Genomic DNA, 16,127 nt, shown 5'->3' on the forward strand with positions numbered 1-16,127 from the left:
CGCCCCCCTGCCACTGGAGACTGGGTACAGGGACAGGAACAGGCTCAGAAGTGGTGTCAGTGATCCAGCCAACCCGCTTGGTAACTGGTACTGGACCTGCGGCCCCAGTTGACGGCCTCCTCCTAGTCCTCCCTCTCCCTGGACCCCCAGGACAGATGGCCCACTGGGTCTCGATAAAGGGTGAGGTGTCGAGGCTGGTGGGCTCTGGAACTGGAGACATATAGAGGGCGCCCACTTGAATGGAGGGAAGGACAGGCCAAGGAGCTCAGGAGTGCGAGGGCCTAGCGGCAGCAGCTCTCTAGCTCGCCTGGGGTTGAAAGGACTCACGGGATGGAACCTCCCTCAGTGAGAGCCATACCTGCTGAAAAGCCCTACCCACGCGGGTCCCCCCAGCTCCCGGTGGTTGTCTGCTGGACCTATACCTGGTTGGCTCATCCTGTATTTGACAAACAGGGCTTAGGTCTGGAAAATGGTGTGGCTTGTTGTGGGGCTCTGAAGATTTATGATGGCATGGCCTGACACCCCCCACTTTAGGGCCAAATAATGGGTAAACATCATTTAACTTGTACATTGAGCTTTCATATGAATGCTCTCCCATTCTTTGGCACATTTAATTGTGTATTATTGACTTGTTACAGGGAATCGTATTGTAATTCTGTATGTAAATGGTGTGTGTGTGTGTGTGTGTGTGTGTGTGTGTGTGTGTGTGTGTGTGTATATAAAAATTGAAGTGAAAAAAAGTACTGCAAGCGAGAAAACCTCAAAAAACCACCAATTTCTGCTCAGTGCATTACATTAAAAACTTGCATAATGTGTGAAAACAACATAGAGTACCTTCTCAGTATCTGAAGGTAGAGTGTATATCAGTACTGCCTGACTGAATCTGCTGTGCCTCTGGAGGAAGCTTTCCAATGTCAGAAAAAAAAAACCCAGTGATGTCACAAGGGTCTAATGAAACAATACTGAGTTGCAGTGTGGGACATTGTGATAGGGTTTTTTCTGTCCATGGTTACAGAAGAGGTAACTTCTGGCCAGCTGAGCTTAAAGTCAGAACTGTGGAAAATATGGTTACATAGTTCATGTCAAGCATCATCTACCTCTTCCCCTACAGGATACTTGGGCTTTCCGAGGCCGTTTGGTGCAAGGTGAGAGGATTTCAATGTGAGGATACAGCAGGTGTGCTTCAAAAGGCTGCTACTTCAACACAGTGTGACCAATCACTGAGCTGAAATAGAAATATTTGAATACAGTGATTGGATAAGGAGCAACAAGGGATGTTCACAGGGTAACAGAAGGTGTTCAGTTTTCCTTTTTGCTAAAGCAGAGTTGTTTTTTTTTACAATGCAATCCTTAATTTCATTTAGTTTGTGGAGGAATGTAATTTATCGATTACTCACAGTGGAACCTTGGACTGTGAGTAACCCGGTTTGCGAGTGTTTTGCAAGACAAGCACAAAATTTTGATTCGATATACGAGCAAGGTCTTGCAATATGAGTAGTACATACGCTTTGTCTGCCAAGCATCATGTGACGTACATCACAACTGACATGATTGTTCTCGTGCTTCACTCGTATAGTCAATATCTATACTGCAACAGTGGCCCCTCACACCAGCTACAATTCTTTTCAAAGGTAAAGTGCAGGTTAATTTGTTTTATTTTTACTTTATACTGTATTTTGTATTACTGTAATAATTTTTATATGGATAACTGGGTGTTGAACGAATTATCTGAGTTTCCATTTTTTCTTATGGGGAAATTCGCTTTGATATACGAGTGCTTTGGATTATGAAAACGTTGCTGAAACAAATTCCACTCGCAATCCAAGGTTCCACTGTAATATGAATTATGTGAACATATGCTATATGCATATTGTTCTAACAGACACCAAGTGCTGTTGAAATGGTTACCTTATAAGCAATCTGAAATTTTCTAAGCCTTTTGCTACAGCAGGTAGCAAAACATGTAGATGTATCCTGAAATGCCCATTAAGCTGTTTAAAATAAGTGTAGAGGAAATTTTGATTGCACTGATATGTAAACTGATATTAATTAAGAAAAATGTGAGTGAGGTTGAGAGAACAATGGAAGCTGTGCTCAATCAGAAATGTACAAATTAATAGTGCTGTCTGCAGCACTTAACACCAACAGAGGCTTTTTCTTTTACAGTGGAAATAAAAAGTAGCTAAGAATTACCTGGTTTTCTACACAAATTGGTCATAAAATGTGATCTAATCTTTATTTAAATCAGAAAAACAGATAAACAACCTAGGAATCTGTGAGGAAGAATGGAATGGCCCAAAATTCCTCTTCAATGTTATGCAGGTTTGATCCACAGCTACAGGCGAGTACTTGTTTGAAGTTATCGCTGCCAAAGGAGCTTCAACCATTTATTAAATCCAAGGGTTCACTTACTTTTTTCCACTAGCATGGTGAATGTTTTAGAGTTTAAGCACAGTGTGTTTGTCTATATTTGTGACTTAGATGAAGATCAGATCACATTTTATGATCAGTAGAAAACCAGGTAATTCCAAATGGTTTACGTACATTTTCTTGCCACTGTACCTTATGCCTAATAAATTTATGAATGTTAATTTTCTTGTTGTGTCTTTTCATTTGAACTGTTTGTCAATGAATGGATATTGATTTTTATTTTTGAATCTTGCTGTGTAAATGTAATATTTTAATAACAATAATAAAAATGACTGATGACTAATGATGAGATTTTTTTGATGTCCTCTAAAGCTTCTGACACACCTGCACCTTTCACCTGTAATGCCATTTTGGGTAACTAACCATGGACTGGATAAAACTGACATTTTGGCCTACTGACACCATCTCATACCAGTTCAGGTTTAGTGAAGTTTAGCTAGCAAAACTCAAATTTAACCAACAATAAAAAGCAAATACACAAATGCATTGTATCGCTCTTACAACAGCCCAAACCTCATCCACCCCACCCACATAGGCAAAAGGGCCAGCGACTTCTAGCATGCGTCTTTGATAATGAACTGGCAGGCAGTGAGAGATGGGTCGTCATTCAGCTTGTCCACAGATAATAGACTGTAAAAAACTGCAAAAACTCTTGGTGAAAAATTGATTAACCTCACAGGAACTATAGTTACAGCTTAAGGTAAACGTAATGATCTACTTTTTCCTTCTTTCTTTAAAAACAGCTTATAGGCAAGAAAATGCAGCTTGTGTTTCTCTCTGCTGGTGTGATTACATAATGTTTAACAGCAGTCACCAAAACAGCAGAGAAGCCTCTGTATCCTGAAGTTATATTCCATCCAAATTCCCCCTGGAATTAGAAACAGAGGCAGAAAGTCTTCAGTGCTGACAGGACTTTTCCATGGCAGATTGCTTTTTAATTCTAAGCGCTCTGTATAAATCCTACCAAGATCTAGCATATAATAATTAGATGTAATTCACTTAAAATTTACATATTTAAAGTTGCTCTAAATTATACTTTTATATATTTACAATAGGTCAGATGACTATGTGCAATATGAAAGGTCACTATATCACTGTACTCTGTGGTTATTCTCAGCTATAAGGAGCATTTTAACACCTTTCAGCTCAATCTTTTGGTGTTCGGCCCAAATGTTTATTGTTTTGGCACAGTGCCATTTCAGATTATAAATAAATTTGAATTTACTTTTAATCATTTTACTTTTTAATAGTTTAAGTATAACTGAAAATAAATATGTCAAATAAAAGCACTGGTACCAAAACAGCTCATTGACTCATTATTTCCATACTGCTGCCCTCTTCTTTTTTGGCCCTATCACATATCCTCACCTTCTTCTTCTCCTATGTTTGGACAAATGAAATTCAAGTACTTCTTCCCTCTGCTTCCCCCCCACCCCACCCCGACCCAGTTGCATTTGGTTAGCTGAGCTGTTAAGTCCGGTAGAGTTTTTGTTTTTCAAGATGTCCTGGACTGGAGTCTTCATCTTCTCTTTGTTCACCATCTTTCTCATTTTCACCTGTGAGTACCTTGTCTGGATGTTTGAAGGAAAAGGGTGGGTGGAGGGTGGGAATGATACATTCTCAGGAGAATAATTTTGAGGAATTAATCACTTATATATGCCATTATCCTTTAATATGGAAAGGATATTTTGGTAGTATTGTGTTGTCTTGAACATGACTTTAAACTTGTCATTTACATTATTAGCTCCAAATTTTTGACTCAATAAGAATGAAGTTCTCCTGTAATAACTAATCTTGTGGAAATCTGCATTTTAATTATCATGAATTTTTGTCATCAGTTTCTTGTGTGGCATTTTCAAGACTATTTTTGACAATAAGCAAAAACTGAATTTTATAAATGATACCTTTGGAGTCTTTTTTGCCACAAATAATCAAGTTTGTTTTGGCTGGAAATTTCCACAGCTTAGTGTATATGCTTTTTTGCTTCAATTTATTAGATGTATGCATTTGCCTTTCTTATCAACCTGATAAAAATACAATAGCATATTTTAGAGTAAAAACTGGAAATAATAGGTAGGTAATAATAATAATAGGTTTTCATTTTGTCAATAGTTTCCAGTGTGGTGGAAAGCGCAGCAGTATGGGATGACTCAAAATCACCCATTCCTAATGGTAATATATGTTTATTGCCACTTTCATCTATTTCATATTAATGTTTGCTTTACACTTCCTCCATATGTGATGTTTGATCTCTGACCCTTATGCACAGCACAGCAAGTGTTCATCCCCGAGTCAGATGCCTCAAACGTTTTCAAACGCCGCAGTCGCCGGACAGTCCAATACTATGAGATCCAAGGTAGGTCATTTAAATTCTCCATTCAAAGGCCAAAATAAAGGCTGCTGCCAGCTGCTAGAGGGAAGTTGATTAGAGTTGTCTGCTTGTTGGTTTTTATTAAGAGCTGGATGTCATAAAGTTTGGAGGATAGATAACTATTAGGCTACTCTTTGTTCTAAGTCAGATTCCTGCAGCAGTAAGAAGATGGCCCATGTGTTTTCATCCTAACAATCAACATAGACTATGGACGTCATTTCTATGAAATGGTGGAAACAATTTAGGAAGAATAAAATCATTTAAACGTGAGCTCTGCACCTGACAGCCCAGATAATTAAAGAGGCAGCAGTGGAAACTCAGGCAAGTGTTACTCTATACAGTAGCAGGCTAGAGACATGCATACCATTAAGAATGATTTTATTATACCAAGAAAAAGAGGGAGAGCCTGATCCATACTTCCTTGTGACTCCTGCAGCCTCCTGTTTAAACTGTCATTATCACTATGCCAACACAATTCAAACGAAATGAACAAACACACAGATGCAAAGTGTTACAGAACAATCCTGCAAACATGTACTTATGTTCACATGGAATCTACAAATCAAGCACAAACACAATATTCCTTCAATTAATATAGACAAACAGGCCAACATTCCTGGGACCCGGTACATGACAAAAACAAGTGTGTGTGTGTGTGTGTGTGTGTGTGTGTAAGGACTTTGAATTGTCTTTTAAAAATCTGATATCCTGTATGTAGTATTCCCAGCATATGTTGAATGATTGCATAATTAAATGTGACTTCAATGCATGCTAACATTTTCTAACAAATACAAATTGCAGTGGAAGTTGATGAGAATCTCAATTTGGCAGGTATAAATCAAAGTAGTTGAAAAAAATACATCAGATTGTTTATGGCGGGAACAGTATTGGCTGCACCTGTTTCATCTATCAGTATCGTGTGTATACAGAAAAAAATTTTGGCTGACTTCTCAGCCCTCCCTTCCTTTGTTCTCTCCAAAGCTGAGCAGAGGGTTAAGATTTCTGCAAGCGAGTGGAGAAGGGAGTACAATGAAGAACAAAGGAATGAGTATGAAAACTACGTTGAAGAGGATCGTGATGGTAAGAAATGAATGCAGCTGCTTCCATAAAGCAAACAAAATTAAAAATGAGTTCCTAATTCTGTGAAAAAATTGAGAAATTGTAATCCATCAGTCTCTCATTTGCCCCTTTGTAGAGAAGGCTAAAAACACAAACATTTAACATTTAGTGCATCTCAAAATCACTCTACTCCAAGATACTGAATTAAAGAGCCTTTGTATCAGTAAAACCAAACAGTAATGACAACTTGTCAAAGACAGCAGAGAATTGGACAGTAGTGATAGGTGTAGATAGCAAGACATTGCAAACAATGCCATTATTTTTTCTTGCGACTGTATATTCTCACCAACACTGATATATTATCACCTTAACCCTGTAAAGCCCAACATATCAATAAATAGCCAGAACATTCTAGTTTTTTGGAACTGAGATGTTTATTAAACCTTTTAACAAAATCCAAAATAAAATTCATGATTCAAAATTCAAGATTCACGATTTTTATTTGCCATATATGCATAGACAGACAGTCCAGGCATATAAGAATAGAGGTGCCATATTATTTAGATTATTTCTATTTCTTTTGTATCACATTTGATACATGGGGCATTTTTGGTGATTTTTTTTTTTTTTTTTTTGCTCAGAAACCTCACATATCAAATATGATACAAATGGTTTTATGTATGTATGAATGACCCTTTTTCAAAAACAAGTAGTAGTATACAAGCAGATTTTGATCCACTCTAAGCATGTTGATATTGTTGATAGCTGCTTTAATTCAGTTTGTTCTATCAACAGAGCAAAATGAGAGATTGAGGGAGACGACTGAGCAGTTGCGAGAGTATCACTACGATGGCCTTTATCCACGCTACCACTGGTTTCATTGAGTTTGCAGGCTACATTGCCTCTCATTGCAGCAGTAATACTACCAGTCATCTTTATATTGTACCAAAGGTGATTCCTGACATTTTGAGAGCAGGTGCTGAAAATATTTCTATATTGTTCCTACTTTATTATTTTCAAGATCAAATGTTCCTTTATACATCCTAAACCATGCAGTATGTGCCCATGTCAAACTGTAAAATGTGTTCAAAGTACAATTTTTGTATTGTAAACTAAACTCTATATTAAATTGAGTCTCTTTTTTTGCATGCTAGTTTTTATTGCCATTTTGCATTACCTACAAGCTATGTCCTTTATGTCAGTCTGAAACATTAGCAGCAATAAATATACTTCTTTACACTAACTTATTTTGTCAGAGGTGGATTGGCGTTTTACTTTTACTAAGACACAGGACTTTAAGTCAAAATGACACATAAAAATGAGTTTCCTGAGTCTCAGACCACAGATGTTTTAACTGACACAACACTGTCTGGTATTTGAAGTATGTAAAGGGAGGGAGGCAGTGTGGAATAAGAGAGGATGAGGAGAGCTGCTTAAGCCATCGGGCTGAAATGAATCCCACATTCCAGAGTGGACGTATTAGACACAAACTATGCAACACAGAAACAGAAGAGGTAAGTAGAGGGAAAAAGCAGCACAACAAATTATACCCTCCACATCAGGTGGCATGGCCATTTTTTCCCTTTAAGAATAGCTTTCAAACAATTTGCAGCAAGGAAATTGCTAAATATAGCATATAGCATAAAAGTAAATAATGTAGCAATATTGGTACCTTTCATTAAATGATACTCCCCCTCTGGGGGAGGCAACAGTGGTGTGGTGGGTAAAGCAGTCGTCTCCCAATTTGAAGAAATCATCTTCAGATCACATAACACAGACCTGCCATTACACCCTCTTTAGATTTTCTGTATATTACGTTTTCACATTTTATGCAGTCTATCCTCTGTATAAGAGGAAGTATTTTCGTTCAGTCATAAAGAATGTTCTTTAACCAGTGAAGAGCGTGTTCATTTTTATACTTTCAAGATTAAAGGAATTTGAAAAGTAAACATTGAAGTTGGGCTTATGATTCAGTTTGTATCTAGGAAAATAGTTACACCTTTTTCACAGCAGACATTGTGACTGGTCATAATGGAAAAAGCACAGGGGTGGGTTACTAATATTAAAAATGGCTCTGTTCAGAATCAGAATCAAAATCTGGATCAGCTTTATTGGCCAGGTGTGTTGAACACAAGAGGAATTGGACTTTGGTACAGTGTTCTTCCATAAGGAAACAAGTAAACAAGATGACTGAGAAAACAAGAAAAGAAAAAGAATTAGGAGAATTTTAAAAAAGTACTTATTAGTATTGCACTGAGGGTTGTCATTCTGTTATACAGTCATGAGTTAAGTGTTCATCAGTGTCCTTTGTATCTTGTGTTTTGGCGTATAGTGACCTGTAGTGCTGTCCAGAGGGGAGGGGTTTAAATAGTTTGTAATCAGGATGTGAGGGGTCTGCAGAAATCTTCTCTGCCCTTCTCTTTACCTGTGAGGTGTACAGGTCCTCCATGGAGGGCAGGCTGGCACCAATAATTCTTCCTGCAGTCCTGACTGTTGGCTGTAGTCTGTTCCTGTCCTATATGGTTGCTGAACCAAACTAGACACATGCATGAGCAGAGAACCGACTCAATGATTCCTTTGCAGAACTGTATCAGTAGCTCCTGGGGCAGGTTGAACTTAGGCTGAAGTCATTAAAACTGATTTTCTAACCACTCCACAGATGGCAAGTCAGCTAGGACATGTACTTTATGCATCATGTAATATTTTCAGCTGTTGTTTACAGATAGACCATTTCACTATAGCACAATTCCAGTGGGTCAGAAATTTTCACATGATGAGGTGGTGGTGGAATTAATTTCACTATTTTTGGGTTGTTTTGTGACAGTGTACTGCATATGAGATACAAAGGAAGCTGGGGAGAGACACTGTTGATTAGATTTGTTTTTGTGGAATAAGGTTACCTATTGGAAATGAGAGACAATAAGTTTTGTCTTTTGTTAAACTCTACCTGTCTGTTAAAGAAACAGTTGCCTGTTAAAAAAAGGTTTAAGCAGTTTAGTTAAAAAGCAAACTTAAGAGAGAAAACTGACCCTTATAGTGGGGTGAAACAGCTGCTTTTCCCTAAATTCAAACTACCTTGTTTTTTTGTGTGTGTTTAAATGTAATCAAGTACATGGTCTGAAACAAACCAATATTTTATCTATGAGAACATTCGCATTCCCATTGTTCCTCTTCTTGTGCAGGGCTGGCAGGTTGTAGGTGGGGGGTGGGTGGTCTGAGGACCATGTGCCGCTGAAGGAGACTCTTCCTCGGTGTCCGTTCTGTCTGGATGCAGGGATTCTGGTAAATCCCCTAACCCCTGAGTTCACGCTCTGGTGCTCTAAACAAAGCAACTGACTGAATACGATGACTGTAGCTCGCTCTCCCTGATAAATGCATTATAACCTACACTAGGTTTAGATTAAACACTGCTGTCATATAGTTTTGCATATGATAATTTATGGTCAACATAAATTAAAAGAATTATTTAATTTATCAGACTGTTTATTTTTATTCTACATTTAATTCATACCTCTAACAAAACAATCAAGTTAAGCTATGCCAGGGAGAAAGAAAAGCTTCTCATAAGTTAAAAAAGAATTAGACTGTTTATTCTAAAATTATTGCTTACATCTAACTAAACGATCTGGTTTAAACATTGCTGAAATTCAACTGTGTGAATTATTTAAGAGAGAAGCAATAATCCTTATACATATCAGTCTTCAGAAAACATCAGCCTATATTTGGGTGCTGTTTTTCAGACTGAATATAATCAAAACCTTTTGATGTGTCAAACCTAGCCTGTGGTGGTGTTGCAGTAGAAAGCAGACTTTATGACACGCAGGTGCTTTCTGTCCGAACCTGCACCCTGTGAGAAACCCTAATAAAATAATGTAATGTGGATATGCGAGGTCTTTTGAAGTATATAGTTACCGGTCTAGGTGTATGTAAGGAAGGTGGGTCTTAGAGTTGGAAATGTGAAATGTGTGCCCAAACATCATAAACACCTGGGTTTGACAGGAGCGATATTTTATCTCTCTCTCTGTCCTCTGGTCTGTCTTAAGGTGATTTTTATGTTTAAGTAGATATGAATAGAATTAGTTAAGGTCTTCTCTTTTCAAAAGAAAAAAAAACCTCTCCCCACATCTGATGAAAAAAAATTTCAACTGTTTGGCCATAATGACCATTGTTATGTCTGGAGGAAAAAGTGGGAGGCTTACAAGCCGAAGAACACCACCCCAACCGTGAAGCACGTGGGGACAGCATCATGTTGTGGGGATGCTTTGCTGGAGGAGGGACTGGGGCACTTAACGAAATAGAGAGCATCATAAGGAAGGAAGATTAGGTAGATATATTGAATAAATGTCTCAAGACTTCAGCTAGGAAGTTAAAGCCTGGGTCATCCAAATGAACAATGACCCCAAGCATACTTCCAAAGTTGTAGCAAAATGGCTTAAGGACAAAGTCAAGTATTGGAATGGTCATCACAAAGCCCTGACCTCAATCCAATATAAAATTTTTTGGCAGAACTGAAAAAGCATGTGTGAACACGGAGGCCTACAACCCTCACTCAGTTACACCGGTTCTGCTACTCCGGAGGAATGGACTAAAATTCTAGCAACTTATTTTAAGAAGCTTATGGAAGGCATCCCAAAGAATTGGACCCAACTTAAACAATTTAAAGGCAATGCTACCAAATGCTAATAGTACATGTAACATGTAAACTTCTGACGCACTGGGAATGTGATGTAAAAAATAAAAGCTGAAAGAAATCTTTTTTTCACTATTATTCTGACATTTCGCATTCTTAAAATAAAGTAGTGATCCTAATTGCCCTAAGACAGGGAATGTTCATAGGATTAAATATCACCAGTTATGAAACACTTCTTCTATTGAAGTCCACTGTCATTTCCACTGTTTTGAGTGTGTTCAGCCCCAGGTCGTTGTGACCGCACCACAGGGCCAGCGGTCCAAACCTCCCATCTGAAGGCAGCTCCCATCTGAAGGCAGACTCGTCACTGCCTTGGATGCCCATTGTGTCAGTGGAAAAAAGGCCTATTATGCAAAAATGGGTTTAATGTTTATATTTTAATTGGATGAATATATTTACATCGTATGCTGATATAATTTCACTAGATATTTAGACTTTCCATACTTTCCAGTGGTGCAGCAGAATCTGTGCATTCACACGATAAGTAGAAACAGCTATGTCACGTGAATTGTTGCTAATTATTCAACTCAGCTTTCAACACCATAATGAGCTTCTTTCCAGCATACTAGTAAAATTACAGTTTAGATCTCCATAATCAACAAAACAACAAACTTTAAAAACAATCATACAAAAGTAAAAATGCTACTAATACACTTATTGCAGACAAAAATATAAATGATGTTGTTCCCTCAACAAGCACTTTGTGGTAGTGATGAAGATGCTGTTACTTCATGCTGTTGAGGAACTTGGGGTGCTCCTCTCCTCGAGGCTGCAAAAGCTCTCCTCCAAGCTTTGGTCCAGTTTTCTCCTGCAGTAAAACAGAGAAAAACATCCAATCCGTTTTCTTTCATATCGATAAATAATGTTCTATTTTTTTCTTTTAAAATGAGAAGAATCTGAGAAAGATTTTACCTTGAGCATCCCATCACGCTCCCATTTAAACAGACCACAGTTACTGAAATGTTATTACATTATAGCAGAGGAGAAAGAGAGAAAATCAGTAAATACAAAAGCCATGACTTGCCATTCTAAAGGTTTCAAGCATCACTTTCTTTCACTTTAGTTTCCTCTGATCCATCTGTTCTATAACGCTTAGTCCTGAATGATCAAAGTAATAGGAAAGTGATAACAAGAGCCTCAGGTGCACAATCAGTGTCTTACCTGCAGTGTTTGTGTGGTAGTCTGTCCAGAGCAATGGCCCTCTGTCCACAGGGACATTTGAAGAAACGTTTCATGGAATCATGCCATCGCAGATTGTGATTCTCCTCCACACAGCGATCCGCCGGCTTGAAGTATGTATAATTACACTGAAAGCAGGGGATCATGGAAAATAACAACTTGCTTTTTCAAGTTTTGACAGACATTTACAGGCTATTACATTGATACACAAACATGAGCTTTAAGAAAGATTTTTTTTTTTTTAAATAAATACCTCATACAGTACAGCTCATTTTGTTTATACAAGCTACCAAGTACCTTTTTACAGGTGACAGCACGACACTTCACTTCTTTGATGCCCTTCATCTTCTCTTCCATCTGCTCCTTCTTCACCAGAGTGTCAAAGTATCTCTCCTGTAGCTGGTACTCCGCCTGACAGAGAGGAGATTCAGACAGACTTTCACTCACTCACACATACTCTACTTTACTATGCTTAATTGGCTTAGGAAAACAAGATTGTAATAAAGTGGCACTTGACATACTGCCTGTAGTACAACCCCATGACGGGACTTGGTGTTCAGGATCTTCTGAAAAGCCTCTGACTGGATGTAGTCGAGCTGATCTCGCTTCTTCTTCTGGGCTGGCTCCTCCTCATTACTGGATGATTCAACTGCACAATTAAGTGAAAGAACAGGTGATAACCAGCAAGAAGTAACAAATTTCACGGTGTAAACAATGGCAGAATTCTGAAAAATTACTAATCAAATCCAGTGCACAACAATTTGTATTTCCTAGTGATGCCTTGTCCTGTCTTAAAGATAATGGAATGATTTGCTTATCTGAACCGTAACCATATAAAATACCTAAAACCAGTTACATTTATGTTGTGCTTCAGTATACATGGAGGAGATAACATTCTGTGACAGAAAAAAACACAACCATGAAGATGGGTACCTAAATGTTCTGTAGTGCTACCAATCAAATTTAGCTGCTACAAAGATTATCACCTGAAACCTTAAAATTGATTTCCATCTCGTTCCCACCCACAGTATATTACTGCAATGAGAGCAATGTGTTAAAATAACAAAATCAACTATTTGTGTACTGGTATGATGTACAAAAGGGGTATGCTGTAATTTAATTACAAAAATAAATCAATACCATGAAAAGGTTAAAAATGCCTCAAAAATTAGAACAAAAATGATACAAAAAACTAAATGAATGAAAAAAACACAACCAGGAGATGAAAGTATGAATGACCCCTAAAGTGTATCTGAGTGTACCATTTGGTGAGGCCAGATTCTTCTCCACTCGGTCGCTGATCTCACTGATGTTACTCCTCTTCCTCTTCACTGCATTGGGGTCGTCTTTTTCGAACCCAGCTCCTTTGGTTCTGAGCTTCTTCAGTGCAGCCAGCTTGGGGGCTGATAGGCTGACAGCACTGGAAGCAAGAGCTGGAGACGGAGACAGGCTGTTTTCTAAGAACAAGATGTCTTCACCCTCAGAGAATCCTCGGCCCAGGGTGGGGGCCATTGTAGGGCTGTGGATGACACAGGGAGCCTTGGAAGCAGTTTTTGGGGACATCAGACTGTCCTGGCCTAGTAAGGACGATGACCCTGGTCTGGGCCCAGCTGAGTCCTGCAGCAATGTCTTCTGGATCTCATCTGCCCTCCTCCGGCGGTTCACCAGAAGCTCCTTTTGCTTCTGTTTCTGCTGCTTCAGCAGGTCTGAGGCTGAGATAGACTGAATTGGACCTCCAGCAGTGTCTTTGGAGACTGAGGATGGACAGCAGCTTAACAGGTTAAGTGTGATTCTATGAAAACTGTGGTTCATACATGTTTATAGGCTAAAATGTGCTCATTAAGGACATGTAGATAATCTTATGGTGGATTATATGCCAGAGAAATTAACATCAATGAATTGAATCCTGATTTCAAAACTGTGGAAATCAACATTTCTTGTATATTCAACCTAACATTCAAAGCTATCAGAGGAGCCAAAGCCACAGAGAGATTTCGAGGTTGTGTACCTGATTGGCTACCCTGTGCTAAGTGCTTCTTCAGCTGCAGAGCTCCAGGTGTTGGCATAGACATCAGGCTCTTAAATTCATTTGAACAACCTGAAACTTCACCAGACTTTACAGCTATAAAAAAAAAATAAAAAATAAAAAAAATAAGAAACTAAACAGTCACAGTCAAAAGGGGGATTTAAAATTTTCCTTCCTAGTTTTAAAATACATTCCAGCTAGAACATGTGCGTAGGCAACTTGATTTGGTTCATTGGAGGTGATGTAATACAAAACATCTGTAAAATCCAACAGGTCCTCAAAGCACATATAAATGTATTTAGCAGTAAAAAAAAAAAAGAAACTAAACAGTCAGGTTAAGGTGGGGCTCTTTAACACACAACTTGAACCCTGATTTTTTTGCCCATATTTACTGACATATAAAAGTATGCCGATTTAGCTATTAGCAGAGATAATGATATCCTCGAGAAGTGAGAAAGTTACAATGCATCTATAAATGTGTTCAGATCAGAGTGACTCCAAGAATGAGGATAAGGGCTTTAAAGTACCTTAATTACCTCCGGTCACTGCTGCTGACCACGATGGTGAGCAGGCCAAACTACAATAACTAACTTGCAGTTTGTTTCTCCCTCTGTGTATGTGTTAGAGAAACAACCAGTCCTTACCGAGCCTGTTGGCCTGATTGATGAGCTGAGCTGAGCCTCTGACAAACAGCATGTCCAAAGATTTCTGGACAGGTTTGCTTGGTTTGGATGGCCTTCTGCAACACATAGATCTCTTACTAAAAATGTCACAGAGATGTCAAGATTCTGCCCAGCCCCCACATTCGTTGGCACATGTATTAATTGTGTATTACTGACTGACTGTTTTACTGGAAGCTGCAGTTAGCCAGCACAAATTGATTTTAACACACACTATAAAAGTACAAATGCAATTTCAGCCAGAATCTTAATTGGACAGACTTGTGACATGTAGGACTGTCATCTGTTTTGATGCAAACACTTGGAGTTGACTTCCAATATTCTACACAGGAGCTCTTTAAATAACTACATTCATTATTAATTCCTTAAATTAAATACTATACTTTAAGGAGAAGATTTGTGGAAAGCATTGGCATGGCCTGAAACATGCAGAACACACAATGAAACGGCTACATCACTCACAGGGACGCAGCGCAGGCAGCTGAGGACACGCCGCTGTAGTAGAAATTGTCCTGACACCGCCGCTCTCTCAGGCTCCCCCAGAAATTGTCCTGACACAGCCGCTCTCTCAGGCTCCCACCCTTCCCCTTCACTTTATTGGGCGCTTTTCCAGAAAACGATGACTGCAGCTCAGCCCTCTTTGAGCTCATCTTCTTATACTGGGCTTTAACATGATACTGGCAGTACTGGCACTCATACTGACAGCAAGAACAACCACACAAAAATCTGCTGTCAGATATAATGCAATACTGGTCTTCAGAGAGAATTCTGATTATTATTGTCTTATGTGAAGAAATTGTGTAGGAGAGGATGGACCCACCAGGTTAACAATCTGAGAGCAGGGTTCTCCATTCTTCTTCATGGCCTTGCACATGCCATAGTCCTGAGCTTCACCCATCAGCAGCACCTTCTGTGGGTGATCCACCATCAGGCTGACCTGCACATAGTCAGCACAAGCTTATTTTCTGAAAGGTGTTAACAAGTGATTAACATTGAAAACACAGAGAATTAAAAATGCAACAAAGACAAAATATTGGCTTTATCTTTTGCCTGTCTTAATAATTTACAAGTTCAGACTGCTAAAGCTGAAGAAGACACCAATGTTTGTTTATATATATTAAAATAATATTTGGCAGTTAAACTTTTTATAAGGATTCCTTAAATTAGTTTCACTCTGTGTAAACAGACATTTTACAGGTGAAAAATAAATGATTTCTAAGTATTTAACAGAAATGTTGTTTGCAATGACTTAAAACATATTGCTGTTATTTTGTTCTGGAATTTCTTGTTGATAAATCCACAGTCAAACTAATCTGCAAAAACGCAAACACCAAGAGATACTAAGAGATACAGTCTGTTTTGTGTGTTTTAGATTTATATTGTGTTAATTTTGCCTTCTTCTTAAACATCTTTTTAAAAAGATGGATTTCAATACATAAAATATATATTTGTAATTACTGATTAGTAGATCAACTGACAGTTAAGCTTTGATTTAGTTCATGTGTGGAATGCTTGTATGTGAAGTCAGTTCTGGGTGAATGATGAGAAAGTGTGTGTTTGGTGTGCAGTTGAGCGCAACATTGACTTCTCTCACCACTTTCTTCGCTTAACATCTGAGCTTGTCATGCAATGCTGACACCAGCTGCCTACTTTCATCAAAATCACCAATCTGGCTTCTGGTTTAATAGGCAG

The 16,127-nt window shown here is 38.5% G+C and overlaps 3 protein-coding genes across 10 annotated transcripts in view; 2 read left to right on the forward strand and 1 right to left on the reverse strand.

The window, feature by feature from the left end:
* Positions 1–2,072, forward strand: part of phyh (phytanoyl-CoA 2-hydroxylase) — a 15,426-nt gene extending 13,354 nt beyond the window's left edge. The window contains exon 9 of the mRNA XM_020601513.1: positions 1,112–2,072. Within this exon, the coding sequence (XP_020457169.1) occupies positions 1,112–1,165 (54 nt within the window). The 3' untranslated portion in view covers positions 1,166–2,072. The remainder of the gene's footprint in view (positions 1–1,111) is intronic.
* Positions 2,073–3,905: 1,833 nt separating this feature from the next.
* ucmaa (upper zone of growth plate and cartilage matrix associated a) lies at positions 3,906–7,001 on the forward strand. The gene is made up of 5 exons (XM_020601493.1): positions 3,906–3,988; positions 4,543–4,602; positions 4,700–4,786; positions 5,783–5,881; positions 6,656–7,001. The coding sequence occupies exons 1-5, from the start codon at positions 3,931–3,933 to the stop codon at positions 6,742–6,744; spliced, it is 393 nt and encodes a 130-aa protein (XP_020457149.1). The 5' UTR covers positions 3,906–3,930; the 3' UTR covers positions 6,745–7,001.
* A 3,907-nt stretch (positions 7,002–10,908) lies between these two features.
* Positions 10,909–16,127, reverse strand: part of mcm10 (minichromosome maintenance 10 replication initiation factor) — a 10,159-nt gene continuing 4,940 nt past the window's right edge. For 4 of the 8 annotated variants that reach the window (XM_020601507.1, XM_020601504.1, XM_020601505.1 and 1 more), the window contains exons 9-18: positions 15,256–15,372; positions 14,898–15,133; positions 14,400–14,494; positions 13,738–13,851; positions 12,992–13,483; positions 12,251–12,378; positions 12,027–12,140; positions 11,712–11,857; positions 11,463–11,505; positions 10,909–11,358 (exon numbers count right to left, since the gene is read on the reverse strand). In XM_020601507.1, coding sequence (XP_020457163.1) covers positions 11,275–11,358; positions 11,463–11,505; positions 11,712–11,857; positions 12,027–12,140; positions 12,251–12,378; positions 12,992–13,483; positions 13,738–13,851; positions 14,400–14,494; positions 14,898–15,133; positions 15,256–15,372 — 1,569 coding nt within the window. In that variant the 3' untranslated portion in view covers positions 10,909–11,274. The remainder of the gene's footprint in view (positions 11,359–11,462; positions 11,506–11,711; positions 11,858–12,026; positions 12,141–12,250; positions 12,379–12,991; positions 13,484–13,737; positions 13,852–14,399; positions 14,495–14,897; positions 15,134–15,255; positions 15,373–16,127) is intronic. The other 4 variants (XM_020601511.1, XM_020601510.1, XM_020601508.1 and 1 more) reach the window with 4 other exon arrangements.

Source organism: Monopterus albus, unplaced genomic scaffold (assembly GCF_001952655.1).
Source record: "Monopterus albus unplaced genomic scaffold, M_albus_1.0 scaffold51.1, whole genome shotgun sequence".
NCBI lineage: Eukaryota > Metazoa > Chordata > Actinopteri > Synbranchiformes > Synbranchidae > Monopterus > Monopterus albus.